The 24,567-nt window shown below is 41.8% G+C and overlaps 1 protein-coding gene across 3 annotated transcripts in view; it reads left to right on the top strand.

The window, feature by feature from the left end:
• The window catches only part of FMN1 (formin 1), a 437,404-nt gene that overhangs the window by 100,470 nt on the left and 312,367 nt on the right, over positions 1–24,567 (top strand). Inside the window, exons 1-2 of one of the 3 annotated variants that reach the window (XM_018054500.1) lie at positions 16,906–18,652; positions 20,068–20,185. In XM_018054500.1, coding sequence (XP_017909989.1) covers positions 17,258–18,652; positions 20,068–20,185 — 1,513 coding nt within the window. In that variant the 5' untranslated portion in view covers positions 16,906–17,257. Of the gene's footprint in view, positions 1–16,905; positions 18,653–20,067; positions 20,186–24,567 lie in introns of those variants that run through there. The other 2 variants (XM_018054499.1, XM_018054501.1) reach the window with 2 other exon arrangements.

The following is a 24,567-nucleotide window of genomic DNA, read 5'->3' as shown; positions in this document are numbered from 1 at the left end:
TCACTTTATCTAAAAAGAAGTTATGTATCTTGCTGCTGCTGCTGCTGCTAAGTCGCTTCAGTCGTGTTCCACTCTGTGCGACCCCATAGACGGCAGCCCACCAGGCTCCCTCTTCCCTGGGATTCTCCAGGCAAGAGCGCTGGAGTGGGTTGCCATTTCCTTCTCCAATGCATGAGATACACTCAAAGCAAGAAGTGTAACAGTGACATCTACTGGTCAGACTAAGTTGCGCTTGCTGCAGCAGGAGGTCTGGCATGTCACAGTGCTGAAATGAACGTAGTCTTTCTTTTTCTTCTGTGTTTTAAAAAAATTCTGGGTTTATGTGTTTTTTAACCCATGGGCTAAACTATATATTCCTGGTTTTCCTTTTCCCTGTAAATTAAATTATTTCCTATTTTTACTTTATTTCAATTATAGAAATCATATATAATCCTTTTAGAAAATTTGAAATATGTAGTTAAATTGAAAGAAATTAAATTAAAAAGAAATAATTAATAACCTCAGCAACCAAAGACAACAACTGTAAAAATTTGATAAATCATCTTTGTATTTTTCATCCTGTATGACTTATTTTCAGTGAGGGATTATTTTTAACTTGTAAGCATAGATTTTATACCTTTTTTTTTTCTCCTTTACTTATTACTCTTACATTGCTTGTTCATGGTGTTACAAATTCCTCTGGATGTATTTTAAGTGAATGTGTAGTATTCTTGAACATTGTATCCTAAAATTTATTTAATCATTTCTCTATTATTGGAGTTAGAGTTGTTTTTTTTAAAAAATTTGAATTAGTAACTACAACTTGGAAATAAATAGCACTACCACATATATAAGTTTTCTTATACCCTTCCCTGCCAGTATTAGGATAAACTTTGGTTTATTGTCTATAAGTATTTTTAGGCTTTTGAAACATATCATCACATAAACAAGGCCTTTATCTTGAACTAACCTTTAATGGGGTATATGTGTTTGTGTGTATATATATATATATATATATATATATATATATATATATATGTGTGTGTGTATATGTATATATGTGTATACACACGTGTTTATACATATTATACTATATATTCATATATCATATATAAATAGCATGTATTTTATATAAAATTTATATAAACACACAATAAAATATATAAATATTTACATGCTTCTTCGTTTTTTAAATTATAATTTTTAAACATTGGGATAGTTCCTTTAGATTATTTTCTGCATTAGCAGTTTTTACACCTTGGGCCATAAGTCTCCCCACCTCCGATCCTCCCCCTTCCTTAGATGCTACAATTTGATTCCTATGTTTTGTTCTAAGTAAGATGTCCATTCAGGAGAAAGGTTCTACTGATTTAAAGTTTGCATCTTGTTACTGATTCCCAGCTCGCACTAGTGGTAAAGGACCCATCTGCCAGTGCAGGAGACATAAGAGACATGGCTTCCATCCCTGGGTCCAGAAGATCCCTGGAGGGGGGCATGGCAACCCACTTTAGTATTCTCACCTGGAGAATCCCATTGACAGACGAGCCAGGTGGGCAGGCTACAGTCCATAGGATCACAAAAAGGCCGACTGAAGTGACTTAGCATCCACGCATGCGTGCACTGACCACCATACCAGCTCAGAAGGCTTCTTTCCTCTGGGGGTTGTGAACACTAAGGTCAGGGACGAGGGCAGTGCTGCATGATATTTTGATCAGCCTTCAATGTTGCAGGACTGTTCTGTTTTCAGTCTTGAATCTGATTTGCAGTGTCACTCTCAAGAAGTTACTTTAATCAGGCTTTTTCAGTGGAGATGTAGCTTTTCATTAGTATGTAGGGGTGATAACTATAACATTTACTAATTGGTGGAAATTTGGCATCCACAAAGCAGAATGACCCCAGGCATTCAGGCTGGAACTGCTATTAAGGCCCTTATTTAGCTGCAGATTAATTTTTTTTTTAAGCCAAGAGCCAGAGAGGAAATATTTTAGGCTTTGGGGACCATACAGTCTCTACTGCAACCACTCTGTTGACAAATGTAAGCATAAAGAATACACACATAGTAAGTGTGCCTGTGTTCCAGTAAAAGTTTGTAGACACTGAAATTTGCATTTCATATAATTTTCACTTATTGAAAACATTGTTCATCTTTGATTTTTTTCCTCCACCATTAAAAAATGTAAGGATCATTCTTAAAGAAATCATTCAAAAACAAGCGGTGGGTCAGATCTGGGCCCCTCTGCTTTGGACCAGGAGGTGGAAAGCTCATTTACTTCACTTCTCCTGCTGACTCAACCACTAGCTATGGGACTCTGGGCACCGCCTTAAGTTCCATAGGCCTCAGTGTCTTTATCAAACGTGTGCTGATAGAATGGGACGAACAGGAACAGATAAAACAAAGTTCCTTTTTGTTATAATATTAAATTTCCTGATTCTATTAAAGGGGTATGAATTAACCTAAGCAATGTGATGTATGGAGAGTGGAAATTATTTAAAAGAAATGTAAAGAAAGAAATGGCAATTATTTAAATGGAAGACATGTTAATATTCTCAATGTGAATTATTATTTTAAAATGAGGAACAATGTCACCACTCCGATAGCAAGACCAAAATTTATAGTCTCCTAACTCTGAAGGCTCATACCACTTCTGTTTCTCCAATGCTATCCTTTTTTCCCCTCCCATTTTACTGAGGTATAATTAACATGTAATATTGTATAAGTTTCAAGTGTTGATATACATACGCACTATAAAATTATCACCACGATAATGTCACATCTTATCACCTCATATAGTTACAATTATTTTTCTTGCAATGAGAACTTTCAAAATCTACTCTCTAAGCAACTTTCAAATGTACAATATAGCATTGTTAGCTATAGCTACCATCCTGTACTTACATGCCCAGGACTTAAAAATCTTACACTGGGAGTTTGTATCTTTTGATCACCTCACCCATTTCCCTCCGTCTTCATCTGGCAACCACCGATCTGTCTTCTGTTTCTATGAATCTGGTTATTTTTAGATTCCACCTATAAATGAGAGCATATAGTACTCATCTTTCTCTGTCTTATTCCACTTAGCACAGTGTTCTCAGGGTCCGTCCATGTTGTTGCCTGTCACATTCATCATTTAGTTACTGAACTGTGAGAAGGTGCAAGGGTTCCTTGGGAGAATGGCAGGAGGTGGTGCTGGTAGAGGGTAAGTACCAGGGAGGTTCTGAGCAGCATCTTTTACCAACCAGTATATATTTCAGTGTTTAAGTGACCATTGCTGCCAACATGGTGCCACTTGGCTGCATGTCAGCCAGACTGTTATGTAGAGAGGTTCTGTTTGGGTGATCATCTTGCTGTAACAAACCATGAGGACCATTCTGGGTGATCTAGAAAGTTCTCAAAAGAACCCGTTGCTCAGTCAGTTCCACTTTTAGGTCATGAGGTTGCTAAGACTTAAGTATTATATAGGATATACTCATAGTGAAAAATTATTTATTGTTTGTCTGAAATTAAAATTTAACTGGTTGTCCTGTATTTTATTTACTAAATCTGGCAACCCTAGGTATCCATTTGGGAGCACCATCCAAATAAACCAAATGTGTGAATTGCCTTAAAGTAGTGTCTGTGCATGATAAATCCTCAGTCACCCAAGAGTGCTCATTTAGAGCATGAACATTACATAGTTTGCCTTAAAGGCCAGTTTCTTAAATTCCACTATAGGACTCTATCATTAGCTATGCTTCTCATTTTCTAGTGCACTTTGAGCCAGACATGTCAAGGCAACTGAATCTGAACAGACTAGAGAGCAAATGGAGGCTAACTTCTTATTACGGGTGCAGTTTCTTAAAGATTCCATTTGAGATGACTTTTCCCCATGAAGGATACTGTGTAAAATGTGTGTAAACAAGGATATGGGCAGGGTGGAAAAAAGATGCTGATAGAGGTGTGTCCTGAGATGGGCCACAAGGTACGAAAAGCAGAAAAGGTAACCAGTCCTCGAGATTCTGTGTTGGTGGCGTGAATTCTGAATGTAGGGTTTCACATGCAGTTTTTAAAACACAGACCTTGCACTCTTCTTGGAGATGCTGGTTTCCAAGGACCATCTCAGTCACCCCACCTGTGGGGCCTGGGGTTCTCCTTGCTGAACTGGGTTCATTGTCTGGGGAGGACACAGCATCGGGTTCCAAGTAGTTACATCTGACGAACAGAAGGATATAATTACCAACTCCACACCCAACCTTAAGTGTCTACACCAGTGACAAAACTGCCATGTATTGATCACTGGCTCAACGCCAGTCACCACCCTTTGTACCTATTGTACAAGTTAGGAGAGAGTAAAGTATGGTGCAAGGATTTGAACCCAAGTCTGTCCGAGTATGGACCCAGGTGCTTAAATGTTAAGCCTCTCTACCTCTCTCTTAGTTGGATGCTTTGTTTGTTTCTGTTTTGTTTCTAAATTAAAGAACCAAATTCATTGTATAGATATGAGTTAGCCCCCATAATCAGTGAGAAGGCTTGAGAATTAAAACCGCAACCAAAATCACCCCATGGAACTCAGTCCAGTGAAGATGCTGTAACGTATCCTCACATGGAACACTGGATGCCTTAGACCTTTGGTCTTTACAGTTAATGGGGGAACACTGGTGGGAACATGAGCAGATTTCAGTCCCTCCACATTCCTTCGCTCCTAAAAGACAAACTCCACAGCCATCAGTCAGCTTCAACCACAAAGAATGGATGCAGAGGGCCTCTGATATGCTGTCTTTGCAGTGCATGGGCTTCCCTGCCGGCTCAAGCAGTAAAGACTCTACCTGCACTGCAGGTGATGCAGGAGAAATGGGTTCGATCCCCGGGTCGGGAAGATCCCCTGGAGGAGGGCGTGACAACTCACTCCAGTATTCTTGCCTGGAGAACCCCTCAGACAGAGGAGTCTGGTGGGCTATATAGTCCGTAGGGTTGCAAGAGTCAGACACAGCTGAAGCGACGGAGCATGCACTCACGCAGCACACATAAAGGACCATGTCTTGGTCTCATCTTTCATGGAAGCCAATGAGAGCCTACTGCTTAAAGCTAAAGGCCACAGGTGGACTTCCCCAAACCAGTAGCATGTTCATGACAGTGGGGCTTATATTTGCAAGTGAAGTGAATTCAGAATTAGCCATCTAGTTTGTTTTCTGGAGGAGTGTGTTTATTCACATGTGTGAGTACCTATGTGTGAGTGTGTGAAAGAGAGACAGAGATTGTGTATCTGTGGGCTGTATGATAAATGATCAAGAAATGGACAAAATGGACAAAATGGATCAAAAAAGGACAGTTGGAAGGGATGAATTATTGATGGAACTGGAAAATTACGCTTGCTTCTTATAAAGTCCTCAGCACTTTAAGTCATGACAAAGCAGTTGAAAAAAAGTTATCTGGTTTTATTCCTAAAGCCCATGAAATTTAATCAGTTATCTCTTTCAAATTAGTTTCAGCTTTGCAACTGGTGTGGAAGGTTGGTATACATTTAAAGAGAAACCCTAGTTTATGCAAGTCATAAAGCTCAGTTCTCAGGCCATTTCTTACACTTGCCTTGACATGTACTTGTCTTCTCTATAAATGGGAAGATCACAACAAATCTAGTAACATCCCAGATTTCTTTATAAAACAAAAAGAGTAAGTTTGACTTAACCATTGGACACCTTCGTGGTTAATGGAATTGTGAAATTCACTTCTTTTTTATCTTGATAACACTTGTACTCATTTTCTCTGGCTGTTCTGACAATAAACAGAATAGCTGTTCGTGTAAAACTGGAGTCTTGAAGTGTCTACATAGACACACTTATACTCTCAGACCCTGAAAGACCACAGATTAGAACTGAGTTTTATAAAATCTGTGAGAAATGTGTAAATGAATTTTATTTAAATGATTGGAATGTTGCATTGAGATAATTCATTTAGCTTCTCTAAAATTCAAATGATTGCTTTTTTGTTCCCTTAGAATGGGTTCCATTTTTTTACGCCTCCCTTTTGTGCCCCCAAAACTGCAGTTTTGTGTGCATTGCTTAGATGATGAACTTCACATTATTTCTTTAAAGCTGGTCTCTCTACATGTATCATTTATGTTCCGTGTGTGAATTTTGGAAAAGTATTTTCTGTCCTTTCTCAGATAGAAATGGGAATTTGTGGTTAAAAAATATACATCCAATACGACCCATTTAGAGTTCCCTGGTGGCTCAGAGGTTAAAGCGTCTGCCTGGAATGCAGGAGACCTGGGTTCGATCCCTGGGTTGGGAAGATCCCCTGGAGAAGGAAATGTCAACCCACTCCATTACTCTTGCCTGGAGAATCCCATGGAGGAAGGAGCTTGGTAGGCTACAGTCCATGGGGTCGCAAAGAGTCAGACACGACTGAGCAACTTCACTCACTCACTCAATGACCCATTTAGAATTTGAAACACAGAAGCCTTTGCCTAGAGAATGTCTGAGAGTACTCCTATGCTAACATAAGGCTCCAGTTTTTATAACCTGATTATTTTTCTCTTGCCTTTTGATTTTTACATGTTTTAATTAAGCCATCTTAATATATGATTATTATTGCTTCTGAATTTCATTAAGAACTGCAGCACTATAACAGTCCTGAGTATGAGCATTATAAATGTCCCTTTCGAGCTACAGGAAGTAAGTGACCGTGATTCTAGGAACTGTTGTAACGTTTCTCCAGAATATTTCATGATAATTCTTAGAGTGTTGAAAATGACAGTAGCACTATACGTACTTGTTTGGTTTAAGTCCCAAATTAAAATAGTGTACAAAATGGAGGCAACAGCGACTATATTTCAAAATTATCAAAATATGATTCTTTTTTCCACTTTATTGATCTCTGCAGCTATACATGTCCCACAGTAATAATGGTCACTATTTATTGAGCGGCTGTGGTGAACTGAGCGAGCACTGGTTTAGGGATATTAACACATTTAATTCTTAGAACAATCTTATGAGTTATATAATTTTCCCATTTTATATATGTAAATACTGATTCATAGAGCTAAAGAACTTGCCCAAGTCTCACAGTTTGTGTGTAACTAGTAAGATCCTGTGTTGAACCCAAATGTGTTTCACTTAAAAGCCATGGCTATGCTCCCCTCTTTCTTTCTTTGTCCTCTCTTAACTGTGTTTAAGAATAGGATCACCATTGTGAAGATACCCTGGAGAAGAAAATGGCTATCCAAAAAAAAAAAAGAAAGAAAATGGCTATCCAATCCAGTATTCTTGCCTGGGGAAATTCATGGACAGAGGAGTCTGGTGGGCTATATATTCCATGAGGTTGCAAAGAGCTGGACAGGACTGAGCAACTAGCACCTTCACTTTCATGACAATGCTTAGCTTACTTTCTCCTTTGTAATTTTAATGCCTTTACATCGGTTTCCATATTTTTCTTTAAAAATGACTAAATGATGTGAGTATTAACTTCAAGGAATCAGTAATGATTCCGTGTTCTTTCTGCTCTCTGCCAACTCTTTCTAACTGCAGTGGCCAATGGGTCTGGTAACCAGGTGATCATCTATAATATTTGCCCCCATTCTGATGTGTCAGTGTGAAAGAGAACTACTACGAAATTCTATTGTTCTTTGACTTATTGTAATGAAGAGAAGGTACGTTTAGAATCAGGCTGATCCAGTGCAGATCCTGACTCTGCTACTCACTGGTTGTGTAATCTTAGAAGTGTCCTAATTTTTTCTGAACACCGGCAGTGACCAAACAGTAGTCACTAGCCACCTATGGCTATCAATTAAGATGAAATAAAATTTAAAATGTAGTTCCTCAGTTACATTAGGAACATTTTAAGTGCTCAAAGACCACCTATGGCTAGTATCTGCTGCATTGCATGACACAGATATAGGGCTTTTCCATCATTACAGAAACTTGCCATGAACAGCACTAATAAAATGGGGTCACTGACGCCTTTCTCCTAGAGTTACTGGGAGGATTAAGGTACTAGAAAGCTTGCATAAGGAACCCAACATGGTGCCTACTTGGGACAATGACACCCTAAAATAACGCATGTCCCTAATGCATGTCTTTGTTATCCACCTTTGTTTTGTATTGGGCAAATCTTCATCTTCCCTATTTTTTCTTTTTTCTCCTTTAAAATTTAAAAACATTTTAAATTGATAACTAGATCTTTGGTGTTGGAACAAGTATTCTCAAGATAACTTTTACTTCTTAAAAACTAAGGAAGGACAAAAAGATACCTTGTTATAGTGAAGCCAATGGCTGACTGGCTTCATACCCAGCAAGAAGGAGAATAAAAGCATCAAGAAATGCATATAGTTTGTTAGAGTCCAGATCTGTATCTACAACTTGTATCATGAACAACTTTAGCCACAGTGAAGTGCTTTCTCCACGGACCCCATGCCATCCGTAGTGGTTATTTCTGTGGGACAAAACTATTAGTCATTTGGGGAAAATACAAAACTCTTCGAAAACCTGTCCCAGAAAATTCTGTACCTTAAAGTTCTTTTTCCCTTCCTCTCCAGCTTCAGAAGTAAGTCACAGCCTTTCCTTTTCCTTACAGTATTTTATTTTGTCATGGACATTGAATCCATTTCTAAAGAGTCTTTGATACTGCTTATTGGAATCAATCTTAGAAATATCTGACAGTAAGACCCTAAGCAGGCTTCCCAGGTGGCTCAGTGGGTAGAGAATCCACCTACAATGCCAGAGACGCGGGTTCAATTCCTGTGTTGGGAAGATCCCCTGGAAGAGGGCTTGGCAACCCACTCCAGTGTTCTTGCCTGGAGAATCCCATGGACAGAGAAGCCTGGCAGGCTACAGTCCACAAGACCACAAATAGCATGCACACACACATACACATGCAAGACCCTAAGCAGTAATGCAATAACTATTTCAAACTTGATTTTTGTAAGAGTAAGGACATTTCCAATGAAGTCGGTACACCTCTGAAGTATATAATGAGTTGGCCTAAAAACAACAACAAAAAAAATGGTCCTTGCCCTGCTGTTGACACCTTGGGCAGTCTCCCTGGCCAGTCATTGTCTGGAAACACCCTTCCCTAAAGGGAGGGAAGTCTCAGTGCTAAGGGAACACATAGCATCAGCATGTGTCAACAGACTCTTAAGCAAAGGATCTTCTGGAAAAAATCCAAATTCATAAATTTTTTTCACCCTGAAATTATTGAGCTGATTTAAAAATCACTGTGGAACAGAGGAAAAGTAGTATAATAAAAACAGGTGAACTTTGTCACCATCTAGAGTAGCCACATGGGAACATTTCAAGCTAATTGTTCTCTTCATGTGGAAAAAAAAAAAAAAAACACAATCCAGAGAACACTGGCCCTGAAACACCCAGAGGGACCCCTTGAAAGAATTTTCTCTGGAGCTCAACTCACTCATGGCACAGATATGGTATGGGGAAGTAGGCCTATTTATAAGGAAAGACTAGAGATCTCTTCAAGAAAATTAGAGCTACCAAAGGAACATTTCATGCAAAGATGGGCTCGATAAAGGACAGAAATGGTATGGACCTAACAGAAGCAGAAGATATTAAGAAGAGGTGGCAGGGATACACAGAACTGTACAAAAAATATCTTCACAACCAAGATAATCACGATGGATTGATCACTCACCTAGAGCCAGACATCCTAGAATGTGAAGTCTAGTGGGCCTTAGAAAGCATCACTACGAACAAAGCTAGTGGAGGTGATGGAATTCCAGTGGAGCTATTTCAAATCCTGAAAGATGATGCTGTCAAAGTGCTGCACTCAATATGCCAGCAAATTTGGAAAACTCAGCAGTGGCCACAGGACTGGAAAAGGTCACTTTTCATTCCAATCCCAAAGAAAGGCAATGCCAAAGAGTGCTCAAACTACCACACAGTTGCACTCATCTCACACTCTAATAAAGTAATGTTCAAAATTCTCCAAGCCAGGCTTCAGCAGTACGTGAACTGTGAACTTCTAGATGTTCAGGCTGGTTTTAGAAAAGGCAGAGGAACCAGAGATCAAACTGCCAACATCTGCTGGATCATGGAAAAAGCAAGAGAGTTCCAAAAAAAACATCTATTTCTGCTTTATTGACTATGCCAAAGCCTTTGACTGTGTGGATCACAATAAACTGTAGAAAATTCTGAAAGAGATGGGAAATACCAGACCACCTGACCTGCCTCTTGAGAAATCTATATTCAGGTCAAGAAGCAACAGTTAGAACTGGACATGGAACAACAGACTGGTTCCAAATAGGAAAAGGAGTACGTCAAGGCTGTATATTGTCACCCTGCTTGTTTAACTTCTATGCAGAGTACATCATGAGAAACACTGGCCTGGATGAGGCTCAAGCTGGAATCAAGATTGCCGAGAGAAATATCAATAACCTCAGATATGCAGATGACACCACCCTTATGGCAGAAAGTGAAGAAGAACTAAAGAGTCTCTTGATGAAAGTGAAAGAGGAGAGTGAAAAAGTTGGCTTAAAGCTCAACATTCAGAAAATGAAGATCATGGCATCCAGTCCCATCACTTCATGGGAAATAGATGGGGAAACAGTGGAAGCAGTGTCAGACTTTATTTTTTTGGGCTCCAAAATCACTGCAGATGGTGACTCAGCCATGAAATTAAAAGACGCTTACTCCTTGGAAGAAAAGTTATGACCAACCTAGATAGCATATTCAAAAGCAGAGACATTACTTTGCTAACAAAGGTCTGTCTAGTCAAGGCTATGGTTTTTCCTGTGGTCATGTATGGATGTGAGAGTTGGACTGTGAAGAAGGCTGAGCACGGAAGAACTGATGCTTTTGAACTGTGGTGTTGGAGAAGACTCTTGAGAGTCCCTTGGACTGCAAGTAGATCCAACCAGTCCATTCTGAAGGAGATCAGCCCTGGGATTTCTTTGGAAGGAATGATGCTAAAGCTGAAGCTCCAGTACTTTGGCCACCTCATGCGAAGAGTTGAATCATTGGAAAAGACTCTGATGCTGGGAGGGATTTGGGGCAGGAGGCGAAGGGGACGACAGAGGATGAGATGGCTGGATGGCATCACGGACTCAATGGACATGAATCTGAGTGAACTCCGGGAGTTGGTGATGGACAGGGAGGCCTGGCGTGCTGTGATTCATGGGGTCGCAAAGAGTCAGACACGACTGAGTGACTGAACTGAACTGACTGAACTACAAGGAGGGCTTCCCTGGTGGCTCGGTGGTAAAGAACCCTTCTGCCAAAGCAGGAGAAGATCCCACGGTGGGAAGCTCTCCTGGAGGTGGGCATGGCAACCCTCCCCAGTATTCTTGCCTGGAGGATCCCCATGGATAGCGGAGCCTGTCGGGCTACAGCCCATGGAGTCACAGAGAGTCGGACATGCCTTAGTGACTGAACAACAATAACAACAGTCTATAGGGAATAATCTTTTTCAGACCAAATGGCTCCGCTGTCTGGGAGCATAGGTAAGAGCAAGCTGGGTGGGGCAGTTTCCTGCTTGGGCCTTCATTTCATGGGTAAATACTTGCTTCATATTTACGAAGTTAAAAAACATTGTTAGATATCAGTTGATGCCCTTAAGAAAGCTGTTCCTTTGTTCTGAAAACATCACATCCATATGGGACTTATTTTGTGTCAGACGCTGATGGAATGTGAAACACATATTCATTTATTTAATCCTTCTAATAACCCACACAGAAGGAGCCTTTCTTATTCCAAGCTTTTAGGAGAGGAAGCTGAGACACAGGTTGCTTATATAACTTCCTAAGGTAAAGTTTCTTGCGGGAGTAGGGTAGGATGTGAGCCCAGGACCCAGGGCCAGGTTCTTAATTCTTCTACCGCTTCACGAGTATGCCTTGGCCTCTCCTCTTCCTTTTCAGAGGAGAAGGGAATGTTTATTACCAACATTCACAGAAACTTTGAATACAGCTCCGTGGAACCAGTCTTAGAAACATTTAGCCCCAAGATGGCCCAACAGAAAAAGGCCTTAATCCCTGAGTCCGGTTGTTGCTGTCAGCAGATGCAGCCTGTTTTGTTTTCAATCAGTGGAAACAGCTGCTAGCTTTTCTGAGGCTGAGCTAGAGGGGCTGTTTGAAGCCCTGCAGTAGATAGCAGGGGGATTTCGCGTAGTGAAGCCTGACAGAGCGCTGCCTGAAATGGAAGAAGAAGCCTAAGGGAGGCCTCCAGTTCTGCCCTTGGTTTGGCCCCATAACTCCATTTTCAAGATGTAGAAAATGAACTTAAAGAAGATGCTGTATTCTTTGGTTGTACTTGAGCTTCGTGAACTGGTACAGTTAGCTAGCTTCTCTTGACTCCAAATGTCTCCATCTTTAAAACATGAATGTTGAGCTGATTGATTTCTAGTCCTTCTGAAGTCCTCTTAAGCCTCCCAACAATTTGATTCTACCCATCTTCTTCCATTATCTTATACTTCTTTCATCTGACACCTTGTATGTCCTTATTTCCTCAGAGCTCACTTAGTTAAGTGTCACTTTTTTAAAACATGCTTCCTGAACCTCCAAAACCCCATCTCCACCCGTTACCTCATGTATCTTTCTTCACAGTTTACTTACTTACTTTTCCCAGTCATTGCTCTAAACACTTTTCTTCCACAGAAATAGTTTCTACAATCTTACATACTCTTACTAATTTTAACTTCTACTTTTCTTCAGCAGTCATTCCATGAACTAGTTGAATCCCTAGCAGCTGGAAGCAGTCGTGAAAAATCAGGCCCAGAACTTGGAGCATATTGGATAAGCAGAAACATGAGAAATTTAGCCTAATACCATGAAATTAATTTCATTTTTCCCTTGCCTTTCTGGGAGAGCGCTCGGAGAGGGTTTTATGAGAATATGTGTGGGAAGGAATTCTCTAAGCTGAGTGACATGGGAGAGCGCTGCAAAGAGTGTGTGAGGTGGGGAGCAAGGGGCTTTAGAAGTTTTTGCTTTAGACAGTGTGCCATTTCTGCAAATTGATTTTGAAACAATTTTAATGCTCATTCCTTTAGTTGTTACGAGACTCAAGAAGCTAGGTTCTACTACTTCCAGGAGATGACGTCCCTTCTTTTTTATTACCTTTTTTAGGCTTATCTCACCAGGTGTTGTTTATTGGAATGATGTTCTCATTGCCATGAGGTTCAGTTAGCTCCAGCCTCAATCTGAGGAGATGGTAAGATGGGAGGAACATGGAGAATTCATTAGTAGTAAATTCTCCACATAAATTCTATATTCAGTTTTCACAAGCTGGGTACCGATTGCTTGTAACAAACAGTTTCAAAGAGCAACATGTGAGTTATCCTACCTGATACTGGTCATGCCTATTTCAACTAGTTGTCCAAAGTAGGTAATTTTTAATCTGGCCTTTTGCACAGGTAGCTATTAGAGGACTTAGGTATCGAGGTTAGAACAAAAGAGAATCAGGTGAGGTTGTAAAGGAGAAAGTCTTGGCTGTTACTTGGCTGTTTTTGCATAGTAGGTACTTTAAAAGCATGTATCATAGAATAAGACAAAAATAATGTCCAACAGAGGTGATTCTTTTTCCCTCTGAGAATGTTAGAGCATTAAGTGGATGAATTTTTCAAGACCGCCCAACTAAGATCAGACTTGTAGGCTGCTTATTTGAAAATTACTATGGTCTGAAACATTTTTCCATTCCCTAAATGACCAGATAATGTAACATTTCTCATGGTCATGAGAATGAGTGTCCTGAAAGAGTCAATATTCAAAAAGTCTCTTTAAATTACCATGCTGCTCTTTCTTACTTATCTTCATATTTTTATGGTCATAACTTGCTTTCATTCAAAACTGTCTTAGGTCTACCTATTGCTAATTAAACTGAGTCTGGAGTATAAAGTACTACGTTACAATCTCTGAACAAGAACCACCTCTTTCTTGGCTGATTTCCCCTATTAAACTTCATGTTTCATCAAGGTGGAGGGCTGGAATTTCTTCATCTTTGTCCCGGAAGCCTCGTACAGAGTTAGTGCTTGACTATGATTGTTGGATGAACGAATCTTTGTGATAGCTCAGTTTCCTAAATGAAGGAGAATTGTACAGGTAAACTGGTCTTGATAAATTTGAGTCGTGAGGATTATGTGTCTTGTCTATGACCAGTAGACAAGCCAGCTAGGGAATTTTTGCTTGATTTTTCTAAGTAGCCTGTCTAGATTTCCCCTCTAAATTTACAAGGGAAAAGAATGGTCCCGCTCATAGTTTTTTCTTCTCATGAAGTCAGTCTTCGGTATCATTTCAGAGGGTAAGGTACAATACGTGCCCTAGTGAGACCACACCACCTAACCGGGTTGACACGCCTGCACATTTTAAGATGCAGGTGGATGTGGAGTCCTATTATGGCAGGAAGCAGGGCTCAGAATTTAGAAGAGTGACTGTGGATTCTGTGGCCTGATTGCCTTGATTCAAGTTCCAGTTCTTCTTGTGAATATGAGCAAGTTACATCATCTTTCCATGCCTGTTTCCAAACATGAAAAAGAAAGTAATACCAACCTCATAGTAGATGTTGTTATTTTGTTGCTAAGTTGTTCAGTTCCTTTGTGACCCCATGCATTGTAACCTGCCACATTCCTCTCTACATAGTATTTCCCCTGCAAGAATACTGAAGTGGATTGCCATTTCCTTCTCTGGGGGATCTTCCCCACAGAGGGATCAGACCTGTGTCTCCTGCTTCGCAGGTGGATTCAGGGAAGCCCATAGTTAGATGTACTAATTAGTTAATACACATGGAGCAACTAGAACAGTGCTTGTAAACACCTAATAAATGTTACGTATTATTAGTATCATCCACTTATTAGCTGTGCGCCTTTGCTTGGTTGCATTCTCTTGGCCATGGTTGCTTCATTTTTAAAATGAACCTAAGAAAACCTTCTCCACCCTAAGCCAAGGGACTGGAATCAAATTGTCTCCCTGGGACCCAAGATTCCCACGACATTGTATTCATGTCCGTGGGTACTGAGAAGGTGCTAGAACTTTGTATTTCCGCTCCATGCTGTAGGGTAGAAGAGCCTTCTAGTTTACGTCCCATTTTGCCCATATCTGCTGAAAATGCTTAGCAACTTATTTTGGAAATCAATAATTATGTCTAAGAAAATGGAGCTTTCTCGGTTAAAGAACAACAAATATAGGCCATGTCTCTTCCCCTCACCCGTATGTTGACTGGTCTACATGGTTCTTCAGAAGACTGATCTTATGATCTGATGTAATGATTCCTTTTTCTGTCCTGAAGAAGCAGAAGTATGATTTTATCAACAGGCATTTCCTTTAGATAGGAAGCTTGTTATGAGGCTTACACGGCACGAATGAATTTTCCTGAGTGTTGTGGTGGCCCTTTGATTAACCATGCCCTATTTAATAATCTCAAAATATGCTGGGATCAGGAGCAACCAGAAAAGTATCCATTTAGATACAAGGTCAAATCAGGGATGAGGAAGCACTGTTTTAATTTTCCTAGAAGAGTTGATGGGCTATAATCACATGTACGCTCTTTGTGTGAAGGTTTCTTTTGAACACATTGCACTAGAAATTTATTATTGTGATCTGAATTTCGCGGTGGAGAACACAATTCAAGTTGGCAGTGTGGAAGCCATAGCCATTCCCTGCTGCAGATAAAGAAAGACAGCTGTTTTGCTTATGGCTACAGCTTCTGTTTGCGGAATAAATTTGTTTGCATTTGATCTTCTCGCAGCTTTGTTCAGAGAGCTGGTGATTACTATTAAACCATGATGACTATTAAGCCAGTTTGGCTCTCTTGATCCACATAGTGCCTTATCCATTCCAGGTGCTTACTAAATGCCTGCTGACTCAATAGGATCTGGTAAACACTGAGACCTTCAGGTACAACAGAAAGCTGCCCCAAGAGGCAGGTATGCTGCTAGGAGACAGAGCTGCAATTTTTCCATGCCCTTCATTGCCAGGTTCCCAGCTTGTACAGCATTGGAAACTACACTGAGGTGGTGTTTGGTGGTGGTTTTGTCTTTCCTGTTTTTGTTTTAGGCAAATGGGTCTGTGACAGAGCCCTGATAGAGACCTTTCAGATGTTTTTCCCTTTAGGGGAATGTGGCTCCTTGGGGATCTTTTTAATGAATCGCTTTGCCTAACAAGGCAGGTTGTGTGTTACTTTGTACCATGCTAAGTTTCAATTTGTTGGTTGGATGGCTGAGGCACAGAGTGGTGCCCTTTCGCCAACAGGATTCCTAAAAAAGCTAGGAAGTCAGAGCTGCTGAACAGAAGCCCAGGGTTAGCCCATGAGAGTGGAGGGTTATCATTCCCTCCTGACTGGGGCTGTTTACTCTACCACCCAGAGGCTGGTGGACAGTGGGCGTGGTGGGCGTGCTGGCCTAAGTACCTGTTTGTAGAACACTATGACAGCAGGGCAGAGCTAAAACAGCAGTAATCTGAAACCAGTCCTGTTGGTTTTCCTTCCCTGGAAGCTAAAATCTGCATTCCAGATGAAACCTGCAGGGAAGCGGAAGAAAGCACTTAAAAAAAAAAGAAAAGGAAAGAAAGAAAGAAAAAGCTTCAGGGGTAGTAAATTAACAGCTTTTGCGAGTCCTTGGCGCTTTGAGATGATCTGTTTCTTTCTTTACTTTTAAATATTTCTTTGCTTCAGGCTTTGTAAGTGGCTGTCGGTCTGTGCAGTGCTAGTTTTGTTTTTGTTTTTGTTTTTTTGCTTGGATGGCACAGGCTTCTGACCGTGATTTAGATGCTAAAAGAGAGCCCGCAAGAAGTATTTCAGTCATTTTCTGCTGATTCACTTTTGAACTTCCTGGGCTGCTCTGGGGTGGGGGGGGGGGGGGGGGGTGGTGGTGGTGGTTGAAGGCTGTCAGGAACAGCTTGCCGGCTCAGCACTCTCTGGAGCCTCCCTTGCTCACCAATGAGGAAGTTGAAAGCCACCAGGAGAACCGCTGGCACTAGGGCGGAGCTCGTGGCAAATCCTGGGCTGGGATGAGTGGGGGCAGGCTGATTTTCCCTACGACAAAAAGCCTTTTGTCCCCGGGAATAAATACGGAAGTCCCAGAGGAGCAGCCTCCCAGTCCGTGTGTAGTAAGGTGCGCAGCCTCAGCTGCGTCTGGGCATAAAGCCCCGTGGACTTTTTACAGTTGCCCGGGGCACCCCATCCCCGCGCAAACCGGAAGGAGGGCTCGGGAGGGACCAGGGCCGGGCCAAGTGTGCTCGCGCTGCGGCTGACTCCACCGGCCGGTCCTGTTGCTCTCCGTTCTGGAAGTTAGGAGCCGATGGAGTGCAGAAACTGAGAGAGCAGGGGAAGGTAGCAGAAGTGAGAACTGCCACCCAGGCACTGCTGGGACATGGAGGAAGTTGGAAACGCTCTGAATGGCAGCGATGGCTCGAAACCAGTACAGCCTGAAGCTGGACTTGACCCGGCGCTGTCGATCCTTACCAAGTTCTCTATGAAATCCCTCTTTGGGTTCAGGAGTAAATTGGAATCTGTGAAACCCGAAGAGGAAGACGCGGTGCTGAAAGCCTTCCATAATTTAGTGGTGGAGCCCAGTAGAGGATCGGATCTGCAGGAGGCAGAGGCTCAGGTTCCACTTGACCATGGAAACGATGGGAAGACAAAAGTGGAGACGCAGACGGAGGGAAACGATGGGAAGACCAAAGTGGAGACGCAGACGGAGGGAAGTCCTAGGGGAGAAGCAGAGGTCGGGATTTCTCTCCCTGGACAAGAGCTGCTTCCACTTGCTGCTTTGAATGTGAACCAAGACAATGTCATTTTGGTTCGAGGGACCCTGGTGAACACCACCAGTGATTCTGACTCTGATGATGGAGGCCAGGAACCAGAAGAGGGAAGCAAGAGCAATAGCCCCAGATCCCCTGGTGGTGTTTTATCTGAGCCATCTGAGGAGCCCCAAGAAAAGCCAGGAGATGGAACGGAAAATACCACCCCTGGTGACAGGAGTGATGCAGAGCTCAGTGGAGAAAGTCCTCAAAGAACTCTGCAGGAGATAAGCAGCAAGTTGGAACCCGACAAAGGTGGCCTTCAGACAGAGCACAGCCCTTGCCAGCTAGAAGCGGGAGAAAAAGGCCCCATAGCTCCCCCTGTGGTAGCAGACCAGGACTCAAGTGTTGGTGTCACTGAGAACACCTCTTCTAAAAAGGAAGTCCCTGGAGAGAAGTCCTTCCAGCTTCCAGCTTTTTTCAGTGGGCTTCGTGTGCTGAAGAAGGGAGCCACAACCGAGGGTGGGGAGAGCATCACTGAAATTAAACCAAAGGATGGGGACCTGGCTTTGCTCAAGTTGACCCAACCAGTCCAGCGGTCCCTAGCACAGGCAGGGCCTCCAGCAGTGAAGACAGGAGAGAAATCAAGCTATCCAAAGGCCACTCCCACTCTCCTGGAGCAGCTCTCTCAGCTGCTCAACATTGACGTCCCCAAAGCAGAACCAAAGGCAGAAGACCCTGAACAGCCCAAGGGGGAAGAGATGGGCTGTGGTGCACCTCAGGAGAGCCAGAGCGACCCCGGAGAAGCCCAAACCCAGGGAGGAGAGGTCAAGCCAAAGCCGCCAGAGACTGCCTTGGAGGCCTTTAAAGCCTTATTCATCCGTCCCCCCAAAAAGGGGACCACGGCTGACACCTCTGAGCTGGAAGCTCTCAAGCGCAAGATGAGGCATGAGAAAGAGTCCCTAAGAGCTGTGTTTGAGCGATCAAGGTCAAGGCCTGCGGATGGCCCCTCAGATTCCAAAAGCGTACGTAGCAGTTGGGTTCTGTGATTTGTCATAAAGTGTGATGCGGCCAAGTTTCTTTTCAGGTTTTTTGTCAAAGAGGATCTTATTACCTACTCTTAGTGACCTTCCTCTAGGTGAAAGATAATATAATCAAGTGGTCCTTATAAGGAGTTTGGAGTTGGACAGCATTTTGGGGTTGGAGCATTTTCTTTCTTTCTTATATTTCTCTGGGTTGTTGTAAGAAAAGTGCTTAAGTAAAGATGTGCAGATCAGAAAGGGAAACTGTCACTTTGAGTTTAAGCATTAATAGTAAATGTGCTTCTAAAAACCAGGCAGCATCAGAATCAATGCAATATGGAAATGTAGCCCAGACTTCCTTCCCACTTAATTATACCTCTGTGAAAACTATATTTTTCTTTTGAAAATTGGTCACTTGGCCAAATACATGTTTGTGATGTGATTAAAATGTTCTGTGTTGGTTACAAGGCATCCTGATTGAGAACTGGGTTTAGAATGAGACCTGGGTTATAATTCTAACTCCACCAATTACTGGTTGGGTGACCTTGATCTTTTCTGAGCCTCAATCTCTTCATCAGCAAAATGATGAAAATAACCTTTATTTTATATGGTAGTTGTGAAGAATAAATGAAGTTAGCACATGGTAACCATCTAATTAGTGAAAACTTACAATTGTTTAAAGTATTCAGGAAATTTGTAAGGATGAGCAAGCACTTGTTCAGTGGATCTTAAAAGTTCATCATGGCAGTGAGTAGAATTTTTTGCTTAGTTTCACCTTAAAAATAATTATCATTCCTTCATACATTTGATCAGTTAAAATGCTAAATTTAAGGTCTTTAGAAAAATTAGCTTGGGTTGCAGTTAAAAACTAAACACAATATAGCATTCTTCTGGTTGTAAAATCAACCTCTGTAAAAATAGCTTGAATGTGAAAGCCATCTCATTCTTTTTTTTTGTAGAAAAGAAAAAGAATTGATCAATGTGTATGTCTTAGAGAAATGTTATCTTGACCTAGAACTAATGTTCATGGAAAGTGCAAAGCTGGTTTATATTTTTAACCCTGGAGTTATTTGGGCTATATTTGTAAACATACCTATAAGTGTACCAAATTATAGTACATTTGTATCTTCAACTCAGTGTATTTATGGTTTTTTTTAAAAAGAGTTACATGCTAAAAATCACTTATTGAAGGTTGTGTAATACTTGGCCTTAAGTTGTTTCATTTTTTCACTCCAGCTGATCACTTTACGTTTCTGGAAAAGGATTGTATTGTAGTGAGTTGTTTCAGTTGCAGCGAGTGAGAGCAATATGCAACTGGCGATTAGAATTCATTTTGGAGTGAGTGTATTCTCAGGGTTTAGTTGGCTGTGGTCACATTTTATTGAACTTAAACTTTTCTCTGCCCACTTTTCCCACAGCCTGACCACAGCCCCACTGAGCAGGATGATAGGATTCCTGGCAGACTCCAGGCTGTCTGGCCACCACCGAAGACAAAGGACACCGAAGAAAAAGTGGGACTGAAGTACACTGAAGCAGGTGATGTGAACAGAAGCCAGGTGTCACTCAGGAATGAATCTCTCGCTGCATTGGCTTTCAGTTCTAGCTGAGTGGACTCCGAGAATTGGAGTTTTTGTTTCATTATAAAATGCAATGCTTCGCTTTTCTTGTTGGTTTCGGTGTTACACTGAACCCTGGCTCACTTATCAGGAATGAATCTCTTAGAGATGAAAGGTGAGCGCAGTGAAATGAATGAAAGGGGGCACTTGTGTAAAGGAGGAGAACCTTGGGGGGACTAACGGAGAGGGTAGATTACAGATGCTTCAGGAAGCAGGTGGTTGGCCCTCAGAGAGTGTGTGAGCCGTCAGGGCTTCTGGCAGAGGCAGAGTGTGAGTCTCCAGAACTGGAATACAATTTGTTTTTTGTCTTCAAGTAATGCTTTTGAGCTGCAGGAACCTTGTGCAGAGTGAATGTACAGATACCATCAGTTACTCTTTCACTTTTGTTAGACAAAGCTTTATTTAATGCATGGCCAGTTTCAAAGCAATCTAATTCCCTGGAAATCTTCCCCAGAGCTTTGCTTGAATGTATTTAAGTAGAATGGGAATCTAGATATTTTTACTTTTTAAGTGAAGGGTTCACATGAAATTAAAAAAAAAAAAGAATGGGAGGAGGTTATGTCTTAATTGTATATATGTGTGTTTTTATGTATCTCTGAGGAAACCTCTTTGTCTTCTTCCTGATATTTGAAGATTTCTTACATAGGCTTACATTTTGCTGATTGTCTTAGGTTATCTGTACATATTACCAGTCTGTATGGTTATACAAAAGTAGTACTTCTTTCAGTTCTTGTTGGTTGATTGGTCGACATAAGTGGATCAGAGTTTGGATGGTTTAGTAATCCACAGGCTTTTTGAAAGATGATCAAGTTACAGTCAATAAGTGATGGCATGAATGAATCTCAGTTCTAGCCTCCACGTACACAGTTGCAAACTTCTGACTACCCCCAAGACAACTACTTGATGACGTTTTTTTCTCACCTGCTTGACTTACAGAGTGAAAGCTATCATGCCTTGGTGAAAATGTATATTACTATTTCATTCTTCTTGCCTACATTTGATTTTTCCAAAATCAGAATGCTATGACTGCAATACTGACCACCTACCCAGTTGTCTTTTCATGATCTGGCACAGTTTGAACAGTCAAAAGTCCTGAAGTTCCCATTAGTGAAAAACCAGAATCCTATGAGTTCTTATTCCTAGTATGTAATGGGGTGGCAGTCTTCCGTCCTATGTGATTTTTCAGTCTATGTCAAATCATATTTGGGGGCATTTGTACTCTATAGAGATTCCCGAGTCTTTGCTTTCTCTCCTCTTCTGTTTCTAGAAGCTCAGAGGAGTCCTGTCATTACCTTGCTGTGTAATTACACCCAAAGTCAGTAGCTTTCCAAGCTCTCTCTCTCTTTTTTTTTGTTCATGAAATGTGTGTTCTCAGAGCAACCTAAGGTCTGGGATTAGATGAGGGAAAAGGAGGGGGGAATCAATGAATAGTAACAGTCCTCTTGGGTGCATTGTGATGCACAAGGACAGCTTGCTACAGAGAGAAGACTGACTGTTGTCTGGAGAAGGCATCTCGGTCCCCAGCTGGTTCCCATGGGTGGCAGTCCTGTCGCTCACTTTCTGTGCTCCCAGGTCTGGTGCTTATTTTCTTATGAACCTTGTAGCAGTAATTATTCCGCTGATAACACTTTACGGAGTATTAAAGCAGAATACCCTATGCCTGCAGGAACCTTCTTTTTACTCCAAGACTCAATACCAACATATGTTTGCCTTGTCATTTATTGCTGATCTTAAGGAAACTAACATTTTCCTTTTGATTTTAAGTTCTGTTGTTGAGAAATCTGGAGTCTTATAAGCACGTAGTTTATAACTTAATACATTTTGTGGTATTTCCATTGGTTTCCCTGCCCTTAGGGATGTAGGGAGCACAGAGATAGAAAAATTAGATCCAAAATATTTCAGGGTGTTCGAAGTGCTTTTAATTTTTCCTGGCATGTATAATTCATTAAGTTAGTGAAATGGGATAGCAGGAGTCTAGCATTCATATTTCAAGTATGCTATTGACTCGGATGATAAAGAATCTGTCTGCAATGCAGGAGACTTGGGTTCCATCCCTGGGTTAGGAAGATCCCCTGGAGAAGGGAATGCTTATCCTCTCTAATACTCTTGCTTGAAGAATCCCATGAACAGAGGAGCCTGATGGGCTACAGTTCACGGGGTCACGAAGAGTCAGACACAACTAAGCGATTAAGCACACAGATGTAAGAGTTCTGTGCTGTCAACATCGGAGCCCAGTCCTCGTCAGGGCTGGCCCAGAGATGGTTTTTTTCATCATGAATCTCTTGCTGTCCTTGTGCTGCCCTTGGCTACTTTGGATGTGCCACTGCTTGTGTTTCCCTCTGTTCAGAGTTCATCGTCCAGTGATGTCTTTCTGAGGGCTTAGGCAGTCATCTGATACAGTCAGATCACTTTTGTTCAAGGATAAAAAGAAAGAGCTGATCTAAGGGAAGCTGTCCCTTTAAACTATGGCTTCTGGAGCCCTCGTAGCCATGTGAGAGAAGCTGACCACTGTTGCTGGTGCCAACTGTCAAGGATGCACTCTTCTACCACTGCCAAAGCCATCAGCATCATGTATAGCTGCTGATACTGCAACAAGCTCACTCCCTTGGCAGCTAAAGCTTTTGGCTCCCTCTGGAGCCTCTGATGCCATTCTGATGACGCTGCATCCACCATCAAGGGCCCTTCCACTGCCAGTCTCTGAGCTCTCAGAGCCCAGGTGATGTGCCAGTTGAGAGGGGCACTCGCGCTCACCAGAGCTGTCACTCAAGGGACAGGTGCTGGAGTTGACCTCTACCAGGGAGGGTCCCCTGTGTTCATTCACACAGTATTTGAATTGCTCTGCTCAAATGAGAAAGAACCCCTTTTCCCAAGCCCTGTACTGTCCTTTTATACATTATTAGCAATGCAGTTTTGCTTTGCGCTTGGGATGCCTCAAAGCTATTATGAGTGAAAAGAGCATTCTGTCTCCCCACCCCCAAATACCCTCCCCTCCCCCAGCATTCCTTGGAATTGGACTGGGGACTACAGCCCTCATGTTCACAGAATTGTCTTTCCTCCTCCTCCTGAGTACAGGAGTTTGCTCTCGAAACAGGCTTCTGGGATAGTCTGGCTTTTTTTTTGGAAGAATTTTTCAGTGGGCTTATCACATTCTTAAATGGTTAAGTCGCATTGAGTCCCTGCCGCTTTCTTGCACTGCAGACCAGAAACATCTGGGTGGAGTAAACTTGATTACCTTGTGAAGCCCAGGGCTAAGTAAAACCCAATCACAACCAAGTGAAAAGGTGTGAAACAATACAAGGGGAGCCTAAAAGAAAAAAAAAGTCAATGTCTACCTTTAATGCTTTTTTATTTTTGCATTTCTTTTCCATGGGGATGGTCTTGATCCCTGTCTCTTGTACAGTGTCACAAACCTCAGTCCATAGTTCATCAGGCACTCTATCTATCAGATCTAGACTCTTAAATCTATTTCTCACTCCCACTGTATAATCATAAGGGATTTGATTTAGGTCATACCTGAATGGTCTAGCAATTTTCCCTACTTTCTTCAATTTGAATCTGAATTTGGCAATAAGGAGTTCCTGATCTGAGCCAGTCAGCTCCTGGTCTTGTTTTTGTTGACTGTATAGAGCTTCTCTATCTTTGGGTGCAAAGAAGATAATCAGTCAGATTTCGGTGTTGACCATCTGGTGATGTCCATGTGTAGAGTCTTCTCTTGTGTTGTTGGAAGAGGGTGTTTGCTATGACCAGTGCATTTTCTTGGCAAAACTCTATTAGCCTTTGCCCTGCTTCATTCCGCATTCCGAGGCCAGATTTGCCTGTTACTCCAGGTGTTTCTTGACTTCCTACTTTTGCATTCCAGTCTCCTATAGTGAAAAGGACATCTTTTTTGGGTGCTAATCATAAAAAGTCTTGTAGGTCTTCATAGAACCATTCAACTTCAGCTTCTTCAGCATTACTGGTTGGGGCATAGACTTGCATTACCGTGGTATTGAATGGTTTGCCTTGGAAATGAACAGAGATCATTCTGTTGTTTTTGAGATTGCATCCAAGTACTGCATTTCGGACTCTTTTGTTGACCATGATGGCTACTCCATTTCTTCTAAGGGATTCCTGTCTGCATTAGTAGATATAATGGTCATCTGAGTTACATTCACCCATTCCAGTCCATTTTAGTTCTCTGATTCCTAGAATGTCGATGTTCACTCTTGCCATCTCTTGTTTGACCACTTCCAATTTGCCTTGATTCATGGACCTGTCATTCCAGGTTCCTATGCAATATTGCTCTTTACAGCATCGGACCTT

This window comes from Capra hircus, chromosome 10 (genome assembly GCF_001704415.2).
Source record: "Capra hircus breed San Clemente chromosome 10, ASM170441v1, whole genome shotgun sequence".
In the NCBI taxonomy this organism is placed as follows: domain Eukaryota; kingdom Metazoa; phylum Chordata; class Mammalia; order Artiodactyla; family Bovidae; genus Capra; species Capra hircus.
This window is presented reverse-complemented; position numbering and strand designations above follow the sequence as displayed.